General features: G+C 40.1%; 1 protein-coding gene across 1 annotated transcript in view; it reads right to left on the bottom strand.

Moving 5' to 3' along the window:
• Positions 1 to 17720, bottom strand: part of plrdgb (PITP-less RdgB-like protein) — a 146759-nt gene extending 129039 nt beyond the window's left edge. The window contains exon 1 of the mRNA XM_079834714.1: positions 17380 to 17720. Within this exon, the coding sequence (XP_079690840.1) occupies positions 17380 to 17398 (19 nt within the window). The 5' untranslated portion in view covers positions 17399 to 17720. The remainder of the gene's footprint in view (positions 1 to 17379) is intronic.
• Between the last annotated feature and the right edge of the window lie 219 nt (positions 17721 to 17939).

Raw genomic sequence — 17939 nt, 5'->3', positions numbered from 1 at the left:
AACAATAACAACAACAATGTATGATGGTCCAAATATTGTGGCTATTCTCACATCCAGTCAAAATAGCTCCCCTATTGACTGGAACTGTGACTTGATTTGCACTGGTTTCCTTTGTGGACAGGCTGTGTGGTCAGCTGCCCTTCTTGTGAGCACCCATTTCTCTACATATTTCTGTGGATTTCACTGATTCACAGAAGACCCAACCAAAGAAATAACATCAGTGCTGACACCTTTTGGATTTTTAGTTGAGCTCTTAGTGGTGTTATTGTGATGTTCATTTCAGCGAATCCCCTTTCACAGTCAGCACTGCTAACAGCAAGTGGTTTCACTGCCTGCTGCAGTTTTAGCAGTCCATCAGTAACAGGAATTTCTGGATGCTCTTTGAAATCTTTAAATCTCTGTCTGACACCAGAAAAGCTGATGTCAAAAAGGTCACAGAGCTCTCTTATCTCGTCCTCTTCATAAAACACTGGCAACGGTGGTGGCCAGACTTCTGGCACAAGAACATTAATTTAGTCAAAAAAGTGACTTTTCACTTTCAGTCACCATTGTTGAGCGCACACTTTCAGCCAGAGCTTCATAAAAGTTTTGAGGATCAACTGGTTTTACCCTAGGGTCCTTTTGCAGTGTTACCCCATAAAATGTTCCAGTCTTCACTGCTTCAGCTGCCCGTCTGTAGTATGGTCCAGGGTTGTGTTGTCTGGCTGTTGTGTTGTCTCTATCAACCAGGTGCACAGCTCAAGATAATGATATGTCCATTGACTGCAAACTTTCAGATACATTTTTAAGCTCCTCCAGAGCATCAAGCATGAGACCCTTGTTCTTTATAAAGTCCCCAGATGAGAGCTTTGTTGCAAGACCCTGAAACATGCATCTGCGTTCAGCATCATGACTGGCTTTGCAGAAATTAGCATAAAGCGCCTTATGCATTGTCCACACTGCCTTCACTGTTCTGTGTGATGAGGCCACCCACCTCACACTCAGGACTCTTCTGCCAATCTTTTTAATCACAATTCCTAATTCTGAGACAGCAGAACTGAGCTGCCTTTTATTCTTGGGGGATTGGTGGTACAGACAATACAATTTGTTCATGAAAAATTATTAATTTCTGTGCACTGCTTAACAGCATCCCCAACCGACATCTCAAGTCTATGGTTTAAACAATACCAGCCAATCAGACGTGGGAACTTGCTTTTTAGCCTGCTAAAGACTCCAGCTTTTCTCCATAACATAACCAAGGCTCCATCAGAGCAAAATCCAACCAAACACTCATTGAGGTATTGTCAAGGCCTGTAAACAATTCAAAAGAGCCTGTTGTTTGTGGAAATACAGATATACTACTGGATTCTACAAGGGCTGCAAAGCTGTTTGACGGTTTCAACATGACTGGCCAGAATGTCAAATGTGGAGGGCCCAGGCCCCTATAGAAGGGTGGGCTGGCAGATATCCTGTGTGGGGGGTGGGGGGGGGTGCACTAGATATAGATAGATAGATAGATAGATAGATAGATAGATAGATAGATAGATAGATAGATAGATAGATAGATAGATAGATAGATAGATAGATAGATAGATAGATAGATAGATAGATAGATAGATAGATAGATAGATAGATAGATAGATAGTAATAAATATAGATACATATTCATAAAGATACGTATTCACGTAATACAACTCCCCGTAATTGCCTTAATAGCACGCAAATATTTCTGCCCGTTTTCGTTCGTGTGACTGCAGCCACTGCTTTTCAGCTACAGACTGAAGCGCGTGAGTAGCCTATAACACGCTGCACGGTACTTTCAGTTAATACAGGAAAAATTTAGCAAATTTCTGGTGTTATTTTTGTTATTTTTACGGGCATTCTACGGTCCTTCATCAAAACTTTCAACACATAGCCCACCTCAGATTGTTATAATCAATGCACAAATCGTAAAAACAAATGAACACTATCAGTTCCTAAACTCTGTTTGGGTGGGCAGGGCAGATGTTTGGGTGGGCTCAGCCCACCCCTGCCCATGCCTAGAACTGGCCCGCTCTGCGTGCCTTCAGCTCTACAAACCTGCCTTCCATTCTTGTGGAGTGGACTGCTTTGCATCCCTGCTGGTCAAAATCGGAAGACGCATAGAGAAGTGTTGGGGTATTCTCATTAAATGTTTGACCACGAAAGCCATCCATTTAGACCTACACCCAAACATGAGCACAGACTCATTCCTCATGGCCCTTAGAAGGTTTGTCACAGGGAGAGGGACACCTGTAGAGTTATGGTCGGATCGAGGTACTAACTTCCGAGGGGGTGATGGGAAGCTTATGCCGCAAATGGTTCCTGACATACAGTGTCAGCTTGACTGCCAGAGGATCCACATCTGCTTTAGTACCCTATCAGCCCCCCACTTTGGTGGAGTTTGGGAGAGTGAGATGAGATCTGTTAAATCAGGCCTGATGGATCTCTGCCTCAAGTAATTGACCCAGAATCAGAGATGTCAAGTCATAAGGACTATCTTCCTAGCCTCCAAACTCGGCAGAAATGGCAAGCCTCTCTTCCCAACTTGAAGAAGAACACATTTGTCATGACTGTAGACCCCCAACTAACTCAGAGCTTATGGCCTGTGGGTCAAGTCATCAAGACCCCAACTAAACCTGGATGGTCATATTTGGTCAGCTGATGTGGATATAAAGGGCAAGGTTTATACTAGACCAGTCATCCTGCCGGCCTTACCAAAGCATGTCCTTAATACTCCCAACCCTGAATAGTTGAGATGTCTTTCATAGAAGCAAAGATGCTCCACATCTTTGGGGGGGGGCTTCAGAGTCGTAGTAATATTCCGGTAGTGAGCAGCGTAGTTAGTTGAGCTTCCACTGTCTGCTGTGTCAATGTGATCTATGCGAGCTGTCAGCTGAAAAGATGTTCATTTCCTGTTTGTTCATGGTGATTGCTGCCGACATAACATCAAGATGTTAGTCACTGACCTCAAAACGATGTACATCATTGAATATACATCTGTGTTTCATCTCTCTGACTCCGATACACCCTTTTAAGCTGATCCTCTGTCTCATTATTTGCGCTCTTACCAACACCCATGGGACCTTACTCGTCCATTATCTAATCAGAACCAAAAGCCTCAGTCTGAAAGCCTCTCCAACTGCATTACTTTTAAAAGTCACTTTCCCCAACACTAAAAAGGAGTGATACAAAAAGTGAAAAAATCTACAGCTCTCATTAGGCTGTCACGAACTTGTCATGATTCATCTTATAGGTAGTTTTCATTCAGTCATTCCAGGAGTGTTTATTCAAGTTCTAACACCTGTTCCTTCAAAATAACTGGCACTTCAAACTATGTTGACTCCATATACTCCTGCCAATTTTCTTTTTGTCTCAAGCTTCTTTTGTTGTTCGTACTAAAGGAGTTCCTTGAGACTCATTGTTGAGGCCTTTTACTTTTTGCCTTGATGGTCAGTCCTTTTATTTCTTTCACAGCTTCTAGCCAAGACATAATTCTTTTAATTATTCGAAAGCCTGTCTACCATGGAACTTATGTATGACTGAAGCAGTATTTGTTTATCATTTTTTCTTTCATTCTGACACACTACTTATTTATTGCCCTATGCTGCCTGCAAGACGGAAGTCCATCTCCCATTGAACTGAAACTCTAAAACTAAACTCTGAGTTAATTTCACCAGACATCTTCTCCTTATTAAAATGTATCATGCAGAGCCAATGGCAGAATTTGCACTACAAATCCAGAGAACATCTCTCCTCTGCTGTTCGAATTGTTTTAAATATATTGACTTTAAATTTGAGCTATTTGGCATAAAATAATATTGTAATTATAGACAGATGTAGTCTTGCAGAATACTTGAACCAGAAAGGATGAGTTTAGAAGACATCCATTTTAGCTCTATTGTGTTTGACCTCTCCGCCTTGAACTACATCTGTCACTTTCTTTCTTGCATTCAAGCTTTCTGTTTTTCTCTACCACTGTTGTCTTCAGATTTTTTTTTTCTTTGCCAGATGTGTCCTTGCTTTTATATTTACCTGCTGTCAGCCACATACAGTCCTGACACAAAGGATCAGTGTCTGATCAGACAGATATAAGTCTGGATGTGCTGCTTGTCTGGAACCTGCAGTGGACAGGGGTGACCGAATCTACATCACTATATCAGTAACACTCAGCCCTGCAGAAACCAGCTGCCACTGAGGGTTTCTCATAAACTGATACCCTAAGGCTTCCACTGAGAACCAAGAACTGTAATCCTACAAAAAAATAGACCTTTAACAGCCCATGAGGTGTACAGAATTTTGTGAGTTAAGGCTTTAATGGAATAGAGGAAAGGCGAGAAACCATATCACACACTCTCATAAGGAAGCATCAATCTAGCAACTTTTTCAGTTTCATTCACACAGAACTCGTGTTTTGCATTCCACTGCACTGCTTTCCATAAGTACATACGTGTTAGACTGACACATTTGAGAGTTTCCTTTCATGTCTTGTGTCTTTTGCAGAATAACACAGTGTACTAAAAACGTGGCACTCAAGTTTAAAGGCACACCAAGGATGATACATTTAAAACAACAGTCCACACAACAACTACCATGATAACAGCAGAGGGAACAATGCCATTGTAATCATGATGAACGATAAAAACATTGACAGCCAATGAGAATCCATCGTACTTCACAGTGCATACTTATAATAAACAGAACATTATTGTGCGTTGGTCTGGACGCTAACATATCGTTATTTTTCTTGCTATGAACGGGCTTTAAGTAAGTAGTCTCTAGACCTTGTGAGTTTTTGCAGTGCATCTCGTGTTTTTAAAGGCCCACTGAAGTGCCTTGAAATGGGCAGCATTATTCAATATGTTGACATAAAGTGTTGCCAACTCTCGAGAGACAAATAAGCAACCGCAGCTTCAAAAACAAGCCCAACACAAGCCCAATATTATTATATTATTTATTATCATCAATATCATTTATATTGCAACATATTAAACTGAAACCTCTCGGAGTTTGAAAAGCAAAAACAGATGTGATTTTACAAAAATCATCAAATTGCAATAAAGGGCACGCAATATCCTCCGATCAGCTGTCAAAGAATAGGTTTGGAGATGGAAAAAGAGAAAAAGTGACGTGAAGGCCCATTATGGTAACCCAAAGTAATGCACACATATTAGGAGCAGTGAGTAGTGAACACACACACACTGCAAACCGTTAAAAAGATAAGCCCTGCATCTCAATGTGCATATACTGCCCTAAATAGTATTGAAAATGACTAATGTCTAGGGGTGTCACGATTCTCAAAATCTTCCATTCTAAGGTCACGGTTCGATTCGATTCTCGATTTTTACATTTAAAAAATTTGAAACACAGGTTGCTATGCCATTTTTAGACTTTTATGCAATATAATAGCTGACCTTTTGAGTTACTTGGAAGTTTAATTCCAAACGAAGACGGAAGAGTAGTTTTGTGTTACAGTTGTTGGTTTAACAGATAAATCTATGTTTTGTGGTGCCTGCGGAGATGCCCTGCCATGTTAGTCATGCTGCCAGTGAAAGAATATGGTACACACACATAGCAGAGCTTGCAAACTGTGGCTTTTTTGTCGACAACGCGAACGTTATCAACATAACCCACTGGAAATCCAAAATACTTCCACACTGGAGACTTCAGTGAAAGAGGAGGGGGTTCAAGTTCTGTCGATGGGTCTCCTGCATCTGCGATTGCCATGCTATCTTTTGAGTGGCTGTAGCTAAGTAAGAGGAGGTTGACTCGCAGCACTTCAACACGTGAGTTTTTTTTCCGCTTGGCAAGCAACCGGTCGTGACATGGGGGCGTGGCAGCATCAACGATTCCTTTTTTTTAATTCGAAGTTCGAGATTGTGACTTAATTTCGGTCGACCCTTACTAATGTCACATTATATTTAGGATGGATAGTATGTACATTGGGACATTGCAATATAGCCACATATTTATAATAAAATAAATTTGAACTCTACCAACTGTTATTATTAGTATACTTTTTATAAGACTGTAATGATAAATACATTATAAAAATATTTTAAAAATTCAACTAGGTGCCTCTCCTCCCTGTTTCGTCTCCATCTCTATACATCTCTGCTGGTGGCATTGTTTGTAAAAATGTATACGTCTATTTACGTCTACTAACTATCATTACGTGCATTCATAACATCACACGCGATTTTACTTCAATGAGGGGGAGAAGGAGGCAGGATGTATGAGGACGAATTACTACAGCACTTGTATCGTTGCACTGAATGGCTATTATCTGTGAGAAGACAGTGTCATACAATGTATTGGACAAAACAGCGACCATAAATGTAAAGAAAAGAAGTTGCTTATTATATTTTCCTAACAAGCAACCACATTTTTAAAAATAAGCCCAAAAAAGCAACTCATGATTTTTTTAACGGAACTTGTCAAACTATGTTGACATAATTTCCCCTGAAACAGGAAAACTCCTCCCCTTTTTTAAAACAGCCAATAGTGTTTAGTTTATATCACAGTTTGACTAGAGCCTTTCAGCTCGGTAAAGCCACAGTTTCCTCCTAATCTCTTACAGTTTCTCATCATAATCTCCTCCATATTGCTTTGAAATATAGCATTCTGTGCAGAATTCAAATGGGTCCGATACATTTTGTGATCTGCGCCGACTCGCGCATGTGATCCGCTCTGTGCTCTTGTGTCTCTGGACCGCAGCAGACTGTGTGCTGCGGCTGTGCGCGTGAAAATGGAAGCTTTAGCGTAAGTTCTGCCAGGAAGACTTAATTGTCATGTCACTTTAATTTTATCTATCCAATCACATGCTAAATACCTGGGTATAAAAGATCGGTACTTACTCATGTCTGAGTTCGCAGATGCTGACGCTCCCATTCACCGCCATCCTCCCCACCACCTCCAAGTCAAATCCTTCCCTACATCCACCCCACCACCACCAGGATGGTCCCTTCCATACCTCACGTGGGGGTCGGCTGCGCCTCTGCCTTCGTCTTCAGGCAGGATATGCAGAGTCCGGACCCTCAGATTGCGAGCTACGGACGGGGCCTATGCCAATATACTTTATTGCTTGCTGGGTTGTTAATAAATGGATAATTGTCACAGTATTTATTCTCCCGAGTCTTTCTGGCAGAACTAACGTGAAACCAGACTTAATTTGCCTCAACTGAAAGCATATTTACACTGTCTGAATCGTTCCCTATCCCCTTTAAAATAGGAAATGTGTGAACAAGTGACGGATGTCAGCCGCAGCTTCAGCGTCTATTTAGGTGACGGGGCGGTTCAGATTCAAGAGAGCATTTGATGTGATGATAGACGATATGATGAAGCTGAAGTCCGCGGTAATGTCATAAAATCCGTGATCCATTTTAACACAAGTGAGAGACTGTAAGTTTTGAATGCTTATATCTCCTAAATGCGAATTTTGTCATTGTTTTGGAACACACCAGCTTATTCATAACCTTAAGGCTAACATATTCATACTAAAAGCTACATTTTGATTTCAGGGGGCCTTTAAAATGTGCCATTGGCTAACTAACTTTTAAGGCTTTTGTTCATTTAAATTTAGGGTGTGTTCACACCATGTCCTAATTGTAAAAAGCATTCACGTCCTCGTAGAACTCGTTATTTCAACTTGTAACCTGTGAATTTTCTGAGAGCTCTTTCCACGTGACTGCTGTACCACCTCATTTAGGCACTGATAGTGTTGCCATAAAAACACATAATTCCCCGTCCGAACGTCACGTGTTGTCATCTCAAAATCACGGTCATTACGACATGGCGTGAACGCAGCATTACATTTTGCTCTGTTTCTCACACAAAGCCACTGTGTAAGCCTAGCTTCAAAAGACTTGTAATGCATGAGTCAGTCATTTGAACTTTTATTAAATGTGATTATACATCTGTTGCTGTTTTTATATTGTTGTGGGGTGGTTATGGTTATAAATTTAACAGACAGAAATGTTTTCTGTTATTCAAGCGCCTGAAAGAAACCAACAGACTGCGACTGCATTTATACGACCATTTTCCCAGTCTGTGAGACTGTAATTGTAATTTTACTACTGCCATTTTCTTTTGCACATGGAAAACAATAAAAGCCGTAGACTCCAGGAGCAGATAAAACAGCATGACTAATTTACTTGCAAGACCCTCCGGACAGCGCAGGGCAGGCCGGTTTCGACCGCATGGCCCAGTACAATTTAAACAGTGCTGTGTGAATTGTGTTGTGAGCTTATATTGGAACCCCAAATGACTCTGCACTTAAGGTGGTTGAAATCCTATTAAACTTGACATTCACTGGTGAGGAAAAACATGCTTATGGACAAGTGAAAATGAGAACGTTTATGTCCATATGTCACCATAACCCATAAAATGCATGACATAAAAATAGGACCTAGAATTTTAATATTGGTGCCTCCTTATAGATTTTCACAAGATAAGTACAAAACAGAATCAAGGGCTTTAAATCTGGATCCCATGAATTATGGAAAATATGTTTGCTTCTAATGATCATTTTCAAGGTAAATTATTAATTAAAGGGGTTATGAACTGGCTTTTTTTTTGTAAATACTGTTGTCTGAGATCAACATATGACGTTTGCTGGGTTTTTACATTCAAAAACATCATTATGAACAGTGATGGGAATAACGGCGTTATAGATAAACGGCGTTACTAATGGAATTATTTTTTTCTGTAACGAGTAATCAAACGAATTACTGTTTCTCCCATTACAACGCCGTTAGCGTTACTGAGAAAAAAACGCGGTGTTACTATAATTGAGCTCACTGAAGCAGTTTTCATCCGAACAGGCTCTCTGTCAGTCGGACCTGCAACGTGTTTTTTTCTCTGATTGGTGTGTGTGTGTGTGTGTGTTGGCGTGCATGCCATTTTTATTTGATTGGTGGGTGAGGTGGTACACATAACTGATGATGATTGGTGGGTGGGAGACAAGGTTGAGGTTGAGTTCACACACACACACACACACACCTATGACTCACACACACACGCACGCACACACACATTTGCACAGTCACACACACCAAGTCCAACGACTTCAAAGGTAGCTTTCGCAAACTGGAAGTACAAGCGCTACTTTTCCCTCGTTGAGGTGAAAGGTAGGAATGTTTATGTAACGTGCAACTTATGCCCAGGAAGAAAGAGTCTCCACGTTGGTAGCAAGTAATTCTAATCTAATGAAGCGTCTCACATCATCACATGCCGCCACAGAATTAGTGGCTAAAAACCCAGGTGATAACATGAGCTCCACTACCAAAGGAGAAGTATAGTACTGATAATATTTACACAATATTTACATTATAGTAGGCTTACTGATAATATTTACAATAATGTATTGAATTTGATAGGTGTCTCACATTGTCCCACAGCAACATTACAATAGTGTACATTAATGTACAATGTTTTATAATAATAATTTATTCTATTTAGTGTCCAATTCATTCATCATATTTAATATTGGGGGCAAAAAAAGTAACTCAGTAGTTACTTTCCCTGGTAATTAGTTACTTTTATAATAATGTAACTCAGTTACTAACTCAGTTACTATTTGTAAGAAGTATCTAGTAACTATAACTAATTAATTTTTTAAAGTAACGTGCCCAACACTGATTATGAATAAGTAATAGGCTATTTTCTTCCCTGGCTTTGAGCCTAGCTCCTGAAACGCTCTGTTTTTATTGGCGTGCTGCATTCAAGACTTGGAAGTAAATGCCCACTGCTATGATTGGATAACAGTTTTCTATATTATAATGAGTTGTGACTCCTTCGTCAGTACACGTGGGGAATTGTTTTGAAAACTTTGGAAAAATGGCAACCGGAATGATTCGCCTATACATGTTCGACCCAGAGTCTGATCCCGCTTCGCAGGACAATGAACCAACAACACCTCAAATACAAAGGATACTCCAGCCTGTGACAGCGTGGTAAGTTATCGCTAATTATGTTTAGTTAGACTTGTACACATAAATAGTCAAATGATCTGTAACAATGCCATCCTATCACACATTAAAAAAAAAAAAATTCTCACAAAAGTGTGTTGCACCATTCCTGACGGATCCAATATAGAAGGAACATCGTTTTTTAATCATTCTGTCAACAAATCCAGTCTCAACCTGTCTTGTTACAAAAGAATCCGTGGGGAAATGAAGCAAACAAACGCGCAATGTCTTACCCACATGAGCTGGAACTTCATTAAAAATAAAGTTCAACCGCATTCCCAATATTGGAATCCGAAGAAAGCTTATGCAGCGACTGTGTTCTTCCACAACCAGGCACTGCACAATATGTTGTAATCTTCAACAGCATGTTTATTGCTTGGCAGTTCGATCCGGTTTAGCGCCACTGTAACAGAACTGCTCTGAGACTCAAAGGTTGAGGATCCAAATGCAGCTTTATTGAAGGGTAATCCACAATCGTAGTCAAAAACAGGCAAAAGGTCATACACAAGCAAGCAGTCCAAACAAGCAAACAAGACAGGAGAGACAGGCAAAAAGGTAATCCACGGAACGGGCAAGTAATCCAAAACCAAGAGACAAGAAACTAGTGATGGCAGACGCGAAACTGACGTATCGGCGCTTTGCCGAGATCCCGAAGCGCAGATGTTTCGAAACACTGCTCCGAACAGTGATTCGAAACACCCATGTCACGTGACCACGGCTAAATGAAGCTTCAAGTGTTTCATCAGGTGGCGCCTGTCGAAACTGCGTTTGATTGAAAGGGGCGGGAACAAGCCACAGAGTCACACACCTGTATGAACCTAATTCCTCACAGTTTAAAAGTGAAATTAATGCATCTTCACCTCGTGGGTTTTTGTGAGAGGAGAGAGATTTTGTGAATGCAGTGATTTTGTGATAGCAGTGATTTTCCCTCATTTGTATGCAAGTTATGCTAAAAAATATTTTTGCATGCCAGCAACAAGTGTCCCTTGTCAGAGGATTTTTTCAAAGGCTGGAGAAATTATATGTTAAAAAAAGAAGTCGGCTAAGTCCTTCAACAGCAGAGCAAATTATATTTTTGAATAAAAATGTTATGTAACAAATGTGACACATTGTGGCTTTATTTATTTTTATTAATCATTTTTATCAATCATTAATCATTTTTCATGACCAAAAAAACCTACACTCACCTGAAGGATTATTAGGAACACCTGTTCAATTTCTCATTAATGCAATTATCTAATCAACCAATCACATGGCAGTTGCTTCAATGCATTTAGGGGTGTGGTCCTGGTCAAGACAATCTCCTGAACTCCAAACTGAATGTCAGAATGGGAAAGAAAGGTGATTTAAGCAATTTTGAGCGTGGCATGGTTGTTGGTGCCAGACGGGCCGGTCTGAGTATTTCACAATCTGCTCAGTTACTGGGATTTTCACGCACAACCATTTCTAGGGTTTACAAAGAATGGTGTGAAAAGGGAAAAACATCCAGTATGCGGCAGTCCTGTGGGCGAAAATGCCTTGTTGATGCTAGAGGTCTGAGGAGAATGGGCCGACTGATTCAAGCTGAAAGAAGAGCAACTTTGACTGAAATAACCACTCGTTACAACCGAGGTATGCAGCAAAGCATTTGTGAAGCCCAACACGCACAACCTAGAGGCGGATGGGCTACAACAGCAGAAGACCCCACCGGGTACCACTCATCTCCACTACAAATAGGAAAAAGAGGCTACAATTTGCACAAGCTCACCAAAATTGGACAGTTGAAGACTGGAAAAATGTTGCCTGGTCTGATGAGTCTCGATTTCTGTTGAGACATTCAGATGGTAGAGTCAGAATTTGGCGTAAACAGAATGAGAACATGGATCCATCATGCCTTGTTACACTGTGCAGGCTGGTGGTGGTGGTGTAATGGTGTGGGGGATGTTTTCTTGGCACACTTTAGGCCCCGTAGTGCCAATTGGGCATCGTTTCAATGCCATGGCCTACCTGAGCATTGTTTCTGACCATGTCCATCCCTTTATGACCACCATGTACCCATCCTCTGATGGCTACTTCCAGCAGGATAATGCACCATGTCACAAAGCTCGAATCATTTCAAATTGGTTTCTTGAAAATGACAATGACTTCACTGTACTAAAATGGCCCCCACAGTCACCAGATCTCAACCCAATAGAGCATCTTTGGGATGTGGTGGAACGGGAGCTTCATGCCCTGGATGTGCATCCCACAAATCTCCATCAACTGCAAGATGCTACCCTATCAATACGTCTGTAATTAATTTCTGTAGTTACATTTGTAATTACACAGTTGACACTTCCCTTACACATAACCCTACCCTTAATCTTACCCATATCACCACACCTGTTCCTAACCCTACCCGTATCCCACCTCAAAATCAGCAAAGGTGTTTTGTAATACAATTTGAACACAGTAAGTACATTGTACTTATTTTTTAATGTAAGTACATAGTATTTAAGGCCACCTAATATAAAGTGGGGCCAATTATAGAATACCGAATAGGTTGTGCGATTATCGTCAAAAAAAAAAAATCCCTATGTTTTTGGTGCTGATGTGGTGGTGACGCAACCAGAGAGTGGCGCTGCCAATAACGCACCTAAAAGCTGTCAATCAACTCTTGGGGTGTTTTATACTGGGCACATTTGCTGTGGTCCGAGCGTGATTTTTCCCTGCGCCTCCGCAGTGTTGGTCTGGTTTCACACTAGGGATGGGCGATATGGACTTAAAAATTTATCCCGATATTTTCTAGTATTTATTGCGATAACGATATCAATGACGATAAATGTAGTATCATTCCCCATGTTTTTATATATATATATATATATATATATATATATATATATATATATATATATATATATATATATATATATATATATATATATATATATATATATATATATATATATATTTAATTAATAATTTTTTAATAATTTTTTTATGTAAAATTCCACACCAGCCTTTTCAGAAATGGAAAAGTTGCAGATATAATGTCTTCTGTAAAAGTGCAGGAAATGTTTAAATAGTGCAACTGTGCTAAAAAACGTCACACAATACAAACAAAAATAATTTTTAAATCAATGAAAAGTTTTACATGTAAACCGATTCTGTATTTATTCATACATGGTGCAAACAGTGGTAAAAATAGCAGAAACAGCAAAAGTAATTATCCCAAAAATGTCTTCAGATTACAAAAAAGTTGAAAATAATGATTTAATGATAGAACTTCAGTAATTTGAGTTGATAATATAATAATACCACGAATTATTCTACTAATAAAAATAAACCGCACTAAGCAATAATGAGCTTCTGGGTTCATGAATATTAATCACGTTGTCAGCGTTCATTCCAACTGATTGGCTGAAATCAAAACAGGCACCGTAATAGGTGCGCGCCAGCCAATGAGATTCCCGTTTGTGCATTCCTTTCTTCCTGTTCACGAAAGGCTGAATAATTCCAAATAAACGCCATTACTTTACAGGAAAATGCAACAAAGGATATTGTTTACATGTAGCACGTCAATTCTGTTTGGTATAAGACTCTCTCGCTCTCTCTTTGAGTGTGTGTGAAACACTGAGCGCTCTCAGTCGCGCGCCTCACACTAGTGTTTAATGTACGCACATTAAACACTAGTGTGAGGCGCGCGACTGAGAGCGCTCAGTGTTTCACACACACTCAAAGAGAGAGCGAGAGAGTAGCGAATGAGAGCATATACACTGCGCATTCATTGAGATGAACTGAAATAGTGTGCTTTACCGATCGATTGAGAAAGAGCAAATCTCTTAAGCGCTCAGTCCAAGTGCTCAGCGAGTGAAAATACATCTGTATGGTTCAGATTGCCCTCAGGTAGTCCCTCGTTTAGCTATGAACTCTTCCGCAGCTTCCGCCATAGTTGTTTTCGTTCTGCACGTGAGATGCGGATTCAGTGCCGCAGCTCCCATCACGCGCTGCGCGTAGGACACCAAGTGCTGCGGGGGCACCACAATAAATTCTCTCTCCAACCCCCGTTCAGCTATACAGAGTGACGAACGCAGCCACCGCGGCCATCATAAAGTAATAACGTTTAGGGCATCAAGAGACGGCCAGCGGCGGCACTGTGCGGATGGGTCGCGCCATCAACTAGACTTTATCGTTATTATCGCGGGAAGGCAAATTCTTATCGTGGGGAGAATTTTTACCGGTATATCGCAAACGATAAGATATCGCCCATCCCTATTTCACACTCAACTTGAACCCTGGTGCTTTTGCGTTCATCATCACAAACGTGCACAGGCATGATAGAAAACAGAACGCGGGTCAATACATTGTTTTTTTATTATTATTAAATTGGTGCTATTATGCGTAGCTGAGTAAACACTTGGGTTTACCATATGTGTGTCACTTGAAGGCGGCTTTTGCTGCTTGCAAACAGACTCTTTTGAGGAGACAGTGAATTGCCATTCATTTGCTGCCCTGATGATTCCACTCGCTATGCGCAAATACACTGCAGGCTTACTCTCGCGATCGTATCTCAGGAAAATCATCAACACTATCATCCCTTACATGTATGTTATTGAACTAATGACATTATAATCGGCTAAAACGCATGAGCTGGTTACTTTTCTTCCTGAACAATGCGCACCCGAGTGTTGCTTTCACATTCACGTGAATCGCGGCACAGTTCGAGTGCAACCGAACTCAGGTTGTGTTCTCGGGTTCGGTACCTCAGTGCGCACCAAGCTTTGCATGAAAGCTTTCACATTAGCATTTTTTCATGCGAACCGTGCCCTATTTCGAACTAAACTGCCAGTGTAAAAATGCCCTGAGACAACAGAAGAAGAACACATCGTCTCACACGCACACTGTAGACTTGGCATATAACGGTTACGGTAACTTGGGCCGATGTCAAATAACAGTCATATGTTTCAGCATGTTACAATAATTATATGGCTTGAGTTAATATTGCCTATTCCCTAATTAATTAAACAGTTTGTTATCATACAGATTGAGAGCGTGAATGGACTCTCTCTCGCTCTGTTTATATGTGTGTAGCCTATACATGATTTTCTAATAATAATCGAATAATTCCCAGCGATCATCGAATATTATTTTTGCTTGAAATGCCCATCACTAATTCTTATATTACGATGACCTTTTATAAGTCAAAACCTCAAGGTAAAGTTGATTTCTCAGTTCATGCTCCCTTTAAGAGACGAGACTTTGTTTGGTTTCAAAACTTCCACACCAAACAAGACGTGATCCTCATGTGGTATTCTGGAGTCCTGGATAATATCCGAAGTTTGCTGAGGCTTTGACAGAATCCTCAGAACTGAGGTTACAGTGTCGCTGTAATGCCAGGCTTTCCATTGACTCTTTCTCCATTTATCTTCCATCACATCACATTATCTGTGTCTCACAGTCCTTTAAAGCAATTACATGTAACTTTACCAACAATTACAACTAAAATCTACATTAAAAAAAAAATCTGTATATGTATTATGTAATATTGTTTAACTGTGAGGATAGTAAGGCGAGAGTAAGGAAAAAAGATGGATAAGATGCTTTCATGCTCGCATGAAAAACTGTGTGGAGGTGTTTCACTTTCAGAAAGGTGACACCCTTTCTGGTAAAGGGTAATCTCTGATTAATAAACCACATGATAATGATTATCCATATTCAGATATCATTCATTTTTGCTTTTGTTTTGCAGTATCAGAAGGATTTCTGTTAAAGCTTCTCCCACAAAACAGAACAAAAACATCAGACCGCACAGCTGTTCAATCCAGTATCTGTGGCTGAGCCAGAGCCACCATAACCAGAAAAACAAGAGCATCACTCACAGGGCACAACAGTGCCTTTGTGTCTGTAATTACTGTATGTATGATCAGCGTACTGAGTAAGGCTCGATAAGACAGAGACCTGGGTTAATTGAGGCTATTGAAACATCAGATGAGACAGTGAGTCCTGTTTGATGTACTCGAAACATGCATCTTGAGACAAAGTATCACATAGTTAGCTGAGTGAAACTGGATTGAAATTCCCTTTGCTTTGCACTCAACATTATATGACCTCAGAAAGCAATAATTGTCCCTAAATAGATAAAGATGTCCTATTTTATAAGGATTATAAAATATAGTGTAGATGGGGCCACACGCTTTTCCTTGTGAAATTATGGCCACACAAAATTGTGTTAATACACGTTTTCTTGGTAACCATGTTAACAGTGTTCTATTTATGTCATTGGATAGGTAAAATTATACTATGACAAACAGAATGCAATGAACAAAAAGCATTGTCCATGCGATACATGATTTTTAAAAACTTGTTTTGTGGAAGAATGTGAAAATCTCCACAAATAAGTATTTGCACATTGTAAAAAGATCACATTAAAGTAAACAGGAAGGTGACCAAAAAATATTATTACTAATACAGGTGCAATAAAAAAGGCTCATAATCTTGCACACAAAGATAATGGAAAAGGAAAAAAGGAAAAAGGAAAAGGAACCTCCTATTAGTGTTTTTTATTTTATACCATTATTTTTACAATAAATCGTAAGGTGATTTTAACCATACTTGAATGTAAAACTACATTTTTATTGTTGAATAGAATGAATTTATGAATAAATGATGTGGTAGGCTGATTTGTAATTGTTCCATTTCAGTAAACCACAATTTCTACACTGTTTTAAAGTAACATAACATCTATTTTCCTGTTAATATAATAACATTTTCAATACCATATATAATATGAAAACGTGCAGTTGATTATCTTTTTCACTGCAGCATTTTATATTCTTTTTCCAGTTAAATTATTATATCTGTATATTATGCGTACTTGTTATTTAAAAAGCCATTTATAATATGCAGTAAATGATAGGCTGTAAATACACAATGACAGTGTGGACCATGAAATATTTAAAAGGGGGGGGGGGGGGGGGGATTTCACTCCTCACTCTCATAAGAGAAAGAGCCGTAACCACATACACCCATGATAAATGAACATTTCAATGGATTCTCGTAAACTTTTGAGAAGCTTCATTTGGTAGCCAAATCTCTCCAAATGATGGCTAGACAGTGGGCGTGAGCAGACACACCAGAAACATGCATCAATATAATGTGAAAAATAATAACAATGTGACTCGATTAATTTCATTATAAAGAGTCAATAACCTGAAAACAGTTGGCTTTAATGACAAATAGCCTAAATCATATTTACAAATAAATTACGTGTGTAACAATGCCTCAACGCTTAAATTTGGCTCAGGGGATCTCATAAATATCCTGCTGTGTCAGTCAGTCAAAGAGCGCGTGCTGGCACATCGATGACCGTCTGAGAGGACATGCATTTCAACAGTAATTTCCTATCCGCGTCGCGCAGGCATTCGCACGAGAAGAGGAATGAATGAGTCGAACTTACCTCGCGTCTCTTTTGCCATCCTGCCCCTCTATAAGCGGTTGTGGTAGTTTTGAGACAATTGCTCGTTCTCAAACCGACTTACAGTCTACGCATATTCTCGGAGACCACCTGCCCGCTCGCACAGGTGACAACATTAGTTACCAGCTACGCCGAATAGATGCCAATAACCGGACGCTTCAAACAGTCTCCAATGTAGCCTACGAATTAAATCTCCAGAATCGCGCCAAAAGTGATACGGCTGAGAACTACAATGACGCATCAATCGGAAAGTAGCCTATCCTGTCACACGAACGCATCTCTGACGAGTGTTCACGAGCCTCGCACTGACGAGCATCATGAATGATGTTGTCTGGGAAGGTCTCTGCCCTATATGTGCGTGTATGTTCACTGTGCATGTTATTACTCACACAGGGGGAGCAGTCCGCAAGGATGCCTGCATGCTCAACAATGCAAGTTAATTATGAACCACTTTAAGGCTTCATAAGTTCCCTAAAATCCCCTCACGAAACCCCTAGCGTCTCGTGCCAGCTGTATGAAATCTAATTAGACTAACTGGGACA

Source organism: Gobio gobio (genome assembly GCF_949357685.1).
Source record: "Gobio gobio genome assembly, chromosome: 14".
In the NCBI taxonomy this organism is placed as follows: Eukaryota; Metazoa; Chordata; class Actinopteri; order Cypriniformes; family Gobionidae; genus Gobio; species Gobio gobio.
The sequence above is the reverse complement of the archived record's forward strand: the minus strand, read 5'-3'. Positions and strand labels throughout refer to the sequence as shown.